This window comes from Phoenix dactylifera, unplaced genomic scaffold, assembly GCF_009389715.1.
Source record: "Phoenix dactylifera cultivar Barhee BC4 unplaced genomic scaffold, palm_55x_up_171113_PBpolish2nd_filt_p 000097F, whole genome shotgun sequence".
NCBI lineage: Eukaryota > Viridiplantae > Streptophyta > Magnoliopsida > Arecales > Arecaceae > Phoenix > Phoenix dactylifera.
In genome coordinates this window covers 1,236,370-1,247,414 of record NW_024067681.1, presented here as the reverse complement: position 1 = coordinate 1,247,414, position 11,045 = coordinate 1,236,370, and the positions used below count along the sequence as shown (strand labels likewise).

At 39.3% G+C, this 11,045-nt stretch overlaps 1 protein-coding gene across 4 annotated transcripts in view; it reads left to right on the top strand.

Moving 5' to 3' along the window:
- The first annotated feature begins 2,483 nt into the window (after positions 1-2,483).
- The window catches only part of LOC103704938 (dolichyl-diphosphooligosaccharide--protein glycosyltransferase subunit 1A), a 30,696-nt gene continuing 22,134 nt past the window's right edge, over positions 2,484-11,045 (top strand). For all 4 annotated transcript variants that reach the window (XR_003385244.2, XR_003385245.2, XR_003385246.2 and 1 more), the window contains exons 1-5: positions 2,484-2,727; positions 5,782-5,826; positions 9,704-10,335; positions 10,417-10,564; positions 10,864-11,040. Coding sequence is in view for 1 of the 4 variants with exons in the window: in XM_008788463.3 (XP_008786685.2) it covers positions 2,527-2,727; positions 5,782-5,826; positions 9,704-10,335; positions 10,417-10,564; positions 10,864-11,040 (1,203 nt within the window). In the remaining 3 variants the exon portion in view is untranslated. The remainder of the gene's footprint in view (positions 2,728-5,781; positions 5,827-9,703; positions 10,336-10,416; positions 10,565-10,863; positions 11,041-11,045) is intronic.

The window sequence follows — 11,045 nt, the reverse complement described above, 5'->3', positions numbered from 1 at the left end:
TTTTCTATGTTCAGAACTTTTTATTAAAACAGCTGACATAACCTCGCTGTTGTTCTCTCTGCCTTTCTTGATCTCGCGCTCAGGAGGGTGGCAACAGCGGCAATGTTGTTGAAAATTGAGGACTCATTCGCGCTCGGGGGACGGTGGCGGAGATCAAGGACTTTTTGGATGAGGAGCACGGTCCGCTCAGCAAGAAACCTAAGAATGCCTCTTCTCTCCTCTTTCTCTCTTTTTCTCTCTCTCTCTTTCCTATAGCGGATGCATCATACATGGTGGGTACGGATACATCCAAAAAAGTTACAAGATAACAATTCTCAAAGCGCTCCGGGTAAGTCCTCCTCCTCTAGCCAAAGGGTCTCCCCAGAATAGTTAGTCACGTAAGAGGCTACCAAATCTGCTGCTTCATTAACCTCACGGTACACATGCTTTGCCTGAATGGCCATCCCACCCACACCATAGCCCAAATGTCCCTGAGCAACAGGGGGCTATCGCCCACACCACCCGCACTCTGCTAGATTCAACCGATGACTGTCGTCGAATCGCCCACTAGTACTACAACACATGCAGGCAAAATGCATCGGACATAACTCAAACCGGACCAGAATGCCCTCAACTCCGCCCCGGAACCGAGATGTCGAAGATCTGGCAGCCCCCAGCCGCAATCATCCTGAAGTCCGGACCTCTGATGATGAAGCCTGCCCTCCCCTACTCCCACCATCAAGTACACATCCATCGAAATTTACCTTGAGGAAGTTCGGGGGTGGGGGCTTCCATGTGAAAAACACCGTACGGAACGCTCAATGAGCAAAAAAGGAGCCTTAGGTGTCTCGAGCTATCAAGGGTCCATCCGATAAATGTGACTGAATAACCTCAGCTGCCTGGCTCCAAGCTCGCTCAACCACGAGCCGCGGGGGGAGACAACTCTTGTCAAACGTCCAGGCATTCCTAAATAGCCAGATTTGATATGCCATATATGTTATCATTATAGTCGCCTGCCTGGAGTGTAGTGATGCCAGCCACCATCTAGTCATTTGCAGAAAGGATGCCGAGTCACTGGGAGGAACCCTGGCTAGCTCCCAAATCCTTCTGGTATGGTGGCACTGGAACAATGCATGGTAGAAGGGGCACTGGGAAGGAATCTGTATGCCCCTACTATTCAGGACTAGCCTCGTTGGTAGCCTATCCTAGGCAACCTTCCAGAAAAACAACATTGCCCTTGAATGCAAACCGAACCGCCATAACCAAGCGCAGTCGACCCCTGTGTCCTGCCCACTTTGGAGAAGGCCGAGAACATCGCAAACCTCGACTCTAGAGCTGCATGTCAAGCTTCATACCCGCACATTAGGACTAGGGAAAACTGGAACCGGTACTGACCGGATCCTCTCCACGAGCTAGTCATCAAACAATTGGGCTAAGCGGGTAGAGTCCTAGCCCGTCTCACCAGGGCGCGGGAGGGGGGGGGGGGGGGGGGGGGGGGGGGAGTGCTTCGATTGTTTTTGTACTGGTTTGTTGGTGTTTTGTGCATGCTCCACATCGGTGAGAGTTCATTGTCCATTGCCTCTCTTTCATAGCAGCAGATAGAACACTTTTTCCAACATTTTCTCAGGAGGACGGCTGTGGCTGCAGTGACATTAGAGATCAAGGACTTCTTGGATGAAGAGCAGAGTCGTTAGGAGAAACCAAAGAACGCTGCTCTTCCATGGCAGCAGGCAGAACACTTGTTCCATCATTTTTTATTTTGAATAATCAAAATATTTGGCCATGAGAAACGATAATATAGTTTAATTGAGATCTTGAATCATGCTATTGAATTACTTGCCATTTTTTTCTATACTCAGAATGTCTTTATTTTTTTTTTTATTTTTTTTGCTAAAATGAATGATTCATACATATTTGATATGGATATATCCAATAAAGTCAGTCCTGGAACACTCTAAGCAGCTTTTCCATCCCAACCCATAGGGTGCCTCCAGAGTGACTGGCTACGTAAGACGCCACCCAATCTACGGCCTCGTTTACCACTCTGGATACATACTTCGCCTAAAAGGTCACTCCATTGCTCACCATAGCTCGAATATTCCGAAGCAGAGGGTAGCTTTCATTGAGCTAGAGCCACCCTTAATCTAACCAACCACAGTGGCCGAGTCGCCCTCAATACCTATTTTGTTTTCGCGCTCAGAGTGAGCGATAGCGGTAGCAGTAATGTTGGAAATCAAGGACTCATTCACGCTCAAGAGTATTTCAATTATTTTTAAGTTTAAACTGCTAATTTTCTAACGATGTTAGATGGTACGAATATATTAAAAAATAAAATAAAATAAAATATATATAATAAATATTTTATAAAAATATATGTGTAAATAGTAATTTTTAAAAAATATTTATATAAATTTTAATATTTAGAAGGGTAAGTAGACCAAAAAAAAAAATTCCAATACAAGTTTTACAGGCGGCTTGCCCTCCATCAGTGATGAGTACAATCGCGGATGGACGGTGATCTTGAGGCCGTACATGTAATCTCATTGAATGTTATCCGAACCGACGCTCGTGGATTTGGCCCCCTATGTGACTACAAAAGTCCCCGTCTCGAGTCTCGAATCCCTAACTCTGGCCCGATCGAGGGAGATGATGCCGACGGTGCCTCACTTCGTTCTCCTGCTCTTCTCGCTCTCGATTCTATCCTCCACAGCACGCTCCGATCTGGTGATCTCGAGGGTCGATCGACGGGTGAGCCCATCTTCTCATCTGCCCCGTCCTTCCATTCTCGATTTTTTTTTGTTTTTTTTTGTTTTTTTTTTGAAGCAACTTATCGCTAATTTTAGTTTATTTCTATCTGGAAAAGGTTTGATCCGGAGTTGCTAATGAAAAAAAAATCTATTTTTGGGTAAAATCTCTAATGGGTTTTCATCTAATGGCCATAAACCGGATTCTAATTGGAGAAAAGCGCGAAACAGTATCTTATATGAATCCATAAGCACAGGCATATTTTGATGCGTAGGGAAGAGGTGAGGAGATAGTGATACAAATAGATTTTAAGGCGGATGGTTGTTGAGGCTATGGATTTGTTCTGAGAGCTGAATTGAAAAGTCCTCTTAAAAAAAGGTTCCTTTTGAAAAATTAGGCCCTTTGGGTGGGGGTTTGAGGCAGGGGCGGCCCAATGCATTTGGGGGCCTAAGGCGAACTCATTAAGAGAGGCCTTTTATTTAAATAATAAATTTTTTTAATAAGTATAAAATATTTTAAAATTTTATATAAACCTAATTCGCTTTGCTTTTTGAGATGCAAAATTACTAATCAAACTTTTGTACCGAAGATTCATTAAAATACTACAAAACAGCAACTATGCATAGAAATGTCAAAATTACATTAGAAACTAAAAATTTCCAAAACAATCTAAATGACAAGTCCAATTGATTGGGTCACCACATTAACATGATAATAAATAATTGAAAATTTTAACTGTGCAACTCATATAACCTATTTGTGCAAACAAGGAAGCACAAGAGGATTGCAATGAGATTTTTCTTTTTTGTTCTTGTGTATCCATAACGAACACAAGCACAGAAAAGGTAATGGGAATACATTACAGAATAGTTCAATTTAAAAATACATGCCTCTTCTATAAATTAGCAAGAAGCAACATCTATAATGCACTTCTTCTCATAGAGAAGTAAACAATTTTCTATCTTCATCTTATGATACACAAGAAAAAATATATGCACCAGCAACAGCACTGCCGTTCAGCATGTGTCTTAAGGCATCAATATATTGGCCACTTCACATCAATATAGAGCTTCCATATGCAAAGGCATGGCTAACATGTGTCTCAAGGCCATAAATCCAAGCCAGAAACATAAAGAGCAGACAAGTTACATACATACATGCAGCACTAAGAAACAGGGGAATGCAATGCTGATGCTGAGAAACAAATTACCAAAAAAAAAAAAGCATAAGGGTGATCATTAAATAAATCTGAAACCCCTCTTCTTCTCCCCACATCCCCTCAAGAACAACAAGAACCCTCCAGATTTCTTCCCAGCCTTTTCGCATCCGATCTAAGAACAGGATTGCAAACTCAAAGCCGCTCCTGCCTCCATCTTTCCCTATTTAAATAAAATCCCACCAAAATCCAAACTTTGTGGCTTTCAGTAGAATAATCCAAAGATTCTTCCACTGCCCCGAACATCGAGATCCGACATGATCCTGCGAACCAGAGATTCGCTCAAAAAAATCAAAAAAAAACCCCACTGATTTCGATCAAATGGGCGAAAATTTGCCCAGAAAAATCGAGGAGAAAACTGATAAATAGAGGAAATGAATCGAGAGCTGAGATCGAGGGAAGCGAATTCGACCAGAAATGTCCTGAAAGTTGAAGACCGTTGAGTGTCTAATGGTGAATCCTCGCGAACCCTTAGGGATTTTGAAGAGCTCCCGCGGCCCAAGGATACTCATATATCATGACTAAATCCAGAAATAAAGAACAGATCGATAATAAAGGTGAGATCTTTTGCCCTTAATCTTTCAGACAGCACAGAGGGGGTGATCTGCTTGTACTTTGGAACTTCGGAGAGCATCTTATCATAGCTCGCCTGATCGAAGAGCACATCATTGTTCACCTTCTCCTTTTGCTTTCCCTTGCTCCACTTCTGCAATCCAAACCCTAGTTAGCCAATCCAACATCAAAATCCCCCGATTCCCAAACACTAACCTAAAACCATATCGCATTACCTTCTTCTTCTGCTTCCCTCCACCGAACTTGTTCGGCCTGGAAGACGGGGGAGGAGCCTTCTCCTTCTTCGGCACCAGTCCTAAGAATAAAAGGAGAGATCAGATATCAAAACCTCGAGTACAATCGAATCGGAGGGAGAAGAGGAAAATTTTATTACCATTTCGTAGGGGATGTTGGGCTTGTAATGCTAGGGTATCGGAAGCCGACCTCGGCGAAGAAAGCAAACAGCGGCATCCCAGAGGGCCTTTTTATCTCATGGGAGTCGGATAAAATAAATATAGAACTCCCGGCGAGCTAGGGTTTTGCCGAGTTCGTTAGACACGAGGACGATCGGAACTATTGGATCCGCTGAAAATTCAAAATTTTACTGTAGCTCTACCTTCAGCTACGCCCAGCGGTGGGCCTTCCTTTGGGCCGGGGCCTTAGGCGGCCGCCTAGGTCGCCTAAGGGTCGGGCCGGCCCTGGTTTGAGGTCTGAAGACAAGAAAGCAGAGAGAAATATAACTTGAACGAATAAAGTATGGGAACATATGCCATTTGAGATCTTGACTCATAATTGGCTTTATACACCCCATGCGGACATGCATGGATGTTCAGTAAATAAAACAATCTGTGTATTTTCTTGACTGGCAGTACGGGTGTAAAAAAGCTGAGCTCGAGCAGATCAGGCCTAAAGCTCTAGGTAGACTTGTTTTTGTAATCATGCGAAGCTTGGATTAGCCCATTTACATTTGAACAGAGCTTCGGGCATTCATGAAAAACTCATTTAAGCAATCTGCTTAGATCACGTGGCCTCTCAAGGCTTCTACACAGAGACATACATGCACGAGAGAGAGAGGTGGGGGGTGGGGAAGAGAATCCTTGCTGTTACATCCCAATCTTTGCTGAAATTTGTTCTTTTTTATGCAACTTATATTAGTCTTTAACGAATAAATTTACATAATTTTGTTAATAGATAATAGCTAAAATAATTATTTGAATTTTGTTATTAAATTGAGGTTTATTTCTCATTGATGTTGCTGTTGACCACATGAGAGTTTTCTTTTCTAACAGATTGATTTGACTTCGCACATCGTACGAGTCCTATCCTCATTAAAGGTAACTGTTGTTACTTTATTCTTCTTTATGATCTTCAGGGCATTTGTGGGAGCTTTAACAATTTATAATGCTTTTCGTTGCTGTGTCACTTCATTTTTGCATGATAACATTACTTGTATCTACTAGCTGATTCTGATGTAATCTTGCTCTAGTTTTGGAAAAATCATAAGAGAAATGACTTTTATATTTTTTTAGTACTATATTTATCTTTTACTCAGTCTTTCAAGGCAAGTTGTTCGAATGATTGTAGCAATTTCTAAAACTTGAAACATTCAATTTCAAGATGCTGTCTGCTTGGTCTAATTTAAGATAGGAGAAACATTTGTTTATAGGCAAAACTTAATGTGGCTGTGCTCAATGCCCATGCATGCATTAATACAAAGAGAATTTGGTGAAGTATTTATTATCGAACTTGAGCTTCGGTGCCGCAACCTCAAAGCTGCAGATAATCTTGTCTTACATATATTAATAAAACTGTAGAAGCAATTGGCAATAATTATAACTTGCATGCCTTATCCTATTCAGATGTCAACTTTATGTGCCATGTTATTATACAGCTCAGGATGTCAGTGGCAATGACATGGAAAGTCTTTCATATAATAGTGCACATGAGAAGAAAAATGGAAAACGATGATCTCATTGTTATTTTTTAAATTTATTTCAGCTGAAAATAATAATTTTCCTGCTTTCTCTTAGAGGAAAGAGAAAAATCTAAGCCAGAACCAGTTTATTTGGTAAAGACAAGGTTTTAAATATCATGGGATAGCGCTATCCCAGTTTTTTCATGAATCGGAACAGCCTGCATCTCGACACTTTGGATGGTGGATGTCTTGTACCATCTCAGTCCATTGCCTGACTAGTCTTGTCATGATACTCGGGATAGTGGTACACCCTGCTGGCCCATCGATATATAAAACAATGGATAAAGCTATATAAGTAGTATTCTAAAGGTTGGAGGTGGTAGAATGTGTAGTTGATTGGACATCGTAGGGGGAATTTGCTTTATATGGTAGTAGAGACATGAAGGCAACAAACCTAAAATTTCAATTAAAAAGCCAGTAAACTGTCACTTGCAACTATCTCAATTCAGACTGTTAGGAAAGTGTGGTTAGTATATGGTTATGAATCAGCAAACTAATCTGCTTTTGCAACAATTGAAGTGTTTTAGTTTATGGTAAATCTCTTTAGCTTCAGCATATTTCTTTATAAAACATAAATCATATGTGCATATGCCCATAGAACTCCAAAAATATACAGCTAAAATTTAGCATTTTGAATGAAGTCGGAAAACAATTTTATATATCCTAGCAAATCCTTCTACAATATCTAACTCATAAAATTAAATAATTCAATTAATAATATCAAAAAAATGATACGGTCTACTCGGCTACAGGGCCAATTTGATTTTGGGTATTGTTTGATAATTTCATGCTCCTGTCTCTACCGTATGGTATGTCATGTAATATAAGAGTCGCTGTAATCTTTGGAAGCAACCCGATAAACATATCTAACCAAGTGGTTCCCTTGAGAGTCTTTGCCTCCTTCTTCCCCTTCGTTGCATTCAGCGGTTTATACCAGAATGACAAACTCAACTGGCGGTTTGTGGGTCTTTTAGGAACTTAGGTGTATATTTTGGGCATCCTAAAAATGAAAACAAATGAAAGTGTATTTTGGGAATAAAGTAAAAGCTTTCACAAGAAAGAAATATTGGGGGTATATTTCCAGCATGATAACCTGTCTTGATAGTCGGTGAGCTTCTTAGAAACCTAGGGCTATATTTTGGGCATAATGAACTGAAACCTTATAGTATATTTACCAAAAATATTTTTATTAGTCTAGATATCTAATGCCTACTTAGAGGAGCTATGGTAGTCAATGTTATTCGGAACTTTTGATTTAGCCTAAAGTACTTGCACCTGACACTTTGGTGTGGACGTTGGTGTGACATTTCGTCATAGCTATTTAAGAAGAAATTCTTAGATATTAAAGGGATTTGATGCTTAGTTATGAACCTGCCATCCGACACCTGAACCTCAGAGACAATAACATAGTGTCGGATACATTCTGTATATTTATATATTTGTGGAAGTATGGATGTTGGGAATAAGGTGAACAGGGAAGAAGTATTAGGGTATATTTTAGACATAATAAATGAAATTTTATGAGTATATTTTGAGAATCAGGAATTTTTTTTATAAATGTGTGTTTTGAGAATAAGATGAAATTTTTCACCAGGAAGAAATCTAGGCATATTTATATAGTTGTAGGATTTTCTAAGATTTTATTAAAATGATAAAAATAATATAATAATGAGCTATATTTTCTTATGCTTGTCTGATTGTTGTTGTAATACTTCACATGATCTTTAAATAATAGTTAAGAATTGATGATTTTTTATATGACTTTGATTTTAATATATTATATTGATAATTGCAACAACACAATTTTTTAAAATATTCTAATGGCTTTCTTTACATCTTTTCTTGCCCCCTAGTTGTACTTGTGTTCCCCAAAGTTTACCTTTTAAAAGTCGATTATTAACTTGAGGAAAAACAAAGTTTAGAGATCTTTTAGAAATTTCCATTGCAGAGAGAACGAAAATTGAGATCTATTATCATGCTTTTGTGCAATACTAACCAAATTCCATTAACTAAAAACACAGTAATATATCTGCTGTACACGTGTGTCAAATAATGAAATACAATTAATAATCAGTCTTCTATCTGCTTTGCTACTTCTGTGTTTCAAAACAATGATGTAAAGAAAAGAAAATAATGAAGTATCATGAGGACAGAAACATATTTACTAGTGAACTTGTTGCTGTATAAAGTGCTTAGGGGAGCTCAAGTTAGAAAGGAAAGGAAAAAGGAGGAACAAGTGAAAAGGGAAAAAAAGAAAAAGGCTAAACTACATGCTCTCCTGTAGTTTCATGCAGCCATTTATTTATTGATACTTTCACCTTCCTCTGAAGTTACTTAAGTATGATATGGATCAATGAAATCTTACAGTATGCTGACAGGTAATAATTAAACTATTTATATGCTGTTTTGGTTAAAATTATTTCCATTTCTCATCTGGCAATGCTTTTTGAACATATTTCAGCTAGCAGCTCCCCTATTTTATCTCATCATTTGAAACTACTCCATCCACATAGAAATGTACCTTGGTGTTCTCCATTCGATTATGTATGATGGATAAAATGCAAGTTTGAACCACTGTCTATTTATCACTTTTTGCACCAACTTGCCATCTGACAACGGAAAAATAGCAAGGGGTGTAGCTTCAACAAAATAAGTGATGTGATCAAGGTTTTTTTTTAATAATTTTCTTTTAATGCTTCAAAAGAATCAAGGAATAAATTAGTTTGACTTCCAAATACATGTGCGTTCTTAGGCAAGCAATCCTTTAATACCAATAGAGCAGTCCGTTTATTGTTAGTTTGATCATGCTGGACTACTTTTAGACTTCCACTTGGCTTGAGGTTTTGTGGTTGCATGTTATGTCTCATGTTCAAAGTTTAGTTTGAGTTCAAAATACATGTGGATTCTTAGGCAAGCAATGCTTTAATACTAATAGAACAGTCCATTTGTTATAAGTCAGATCATGCTGTACTGGCTTTAGACTCCAACTTGGCTTGAGTTTTTATGGTTGCTTGTTATGTGTCTTGTTCTTTCCAGTTACATGCTGACTACCAATGCTTAAACATGTAAATAGGCAAAAGTTTTTCCAGATTATGACATATGAATTATCTTGATCAGTGATCTGCGCTTCTAGATGGGTTAATTCATTAGTAGCACATTCCTATCATTTTGTTTAATTCTGAGAATTGCTTATTAATTAGAATTTTGTTTTGCATTTTTGACCTTTTCATTTATAGGTAGAGAATGTTGGTGCTGGTGCTGTCTCCGAGGTGTTGCTGGCCTTTCCCAATAGCCAGGCAGAAAACCTGGCAACTATAAAGACAATATATATTGAAGGAAAAGGAAAAGGACAAGGGTCTAGTAGTCTGCCAACTGCACGTGTTGAGCCTGAAGGAGTGCCCCCAGAATTGACTTTTTATTCAGTCTCGTTACCAAAAGGATTGGAGAAGCGGGAGACCGTGACTTTGGATGTCTTGACTGTATTTACACGTTCTCTAAAACCATTTCCTGAGGAAATCACTCAAGCTGATGTTCAACTTGTTCTATATCAGGATAGCGCCCACTACTTGTCACCTTATGCTGTTAAGGTTCAGACACTTGGTATCAGATTGCCCAGTCGAAGGGTTGAATCATATACAAAATATCCTAATACAAAACTTGTGGAATCAGAAATTAGATATGGGCCATATGAAAATGTCCCTGCCCTCTCTTACTCACCTATAGTTGTTCATTTTGAAAACAACCATCCTTTTGTAGTTGCACGGGAACTAGTGCGAGAGATAGAGATTTCGCATTGGGGTAATGTACAGGTTACTGAACACTACAGCCTTGTTCATGGAGGTGCCGGGACTAAAGGAGGATTTTCTAGGTTCGTGTTTATCTTCTTTTTCTAATCAGTGGTTTCAACTGACCAAATGTATATGCTTCTTATTTGCCCCCTTTCTTGCAGGATTGACTATCAATACAGGCCCTCAATAAGCGGAGCGTCATCATTCAGGCAACTTATTGCACGATTGCCACCAAGGGCTCATTCAATTTATTATAGAGATGAAATCGGCAATATATCAACATCACATGTGTGGGGTGATTCTAGAAGGGTAATATGTTAATCAAGGTTCGCTGTTTCAGTATCGGACCCCGTATCGGTGCTATACTAGCACAGTATCGGTACGGTATGGTACGAGATTTTTTTGGACATTCGGTACGCCATCCATACCGGATACCGGTACCGAACCAGTACAGTACAGTATGCCCCGTACCGCCTGGTTTGGGCCAGTACGGCATAACTTGATGTTAATATTTTAGTAAATCTTTGTCACATATATGGTGATCAGAAGGGCTCAGATATTTTGTATTGAGATATCTAATATTAACAATACAAATATCTCCATTGCAGACACAACTTGAAATTGAACCCAGATTTCCAATATTTGGTGGGTGGAGAACATCCTTTACTATTGGCTATGGTTTGCCATTGCAAGACTTTCTATTTGAGTCAGAGGGAAAGCGAGTCCTTAACATCACATTTGGCTGTCCCATGGCTGAGGTTGTCATTGACAATCTAATTGTCGAGGCAAG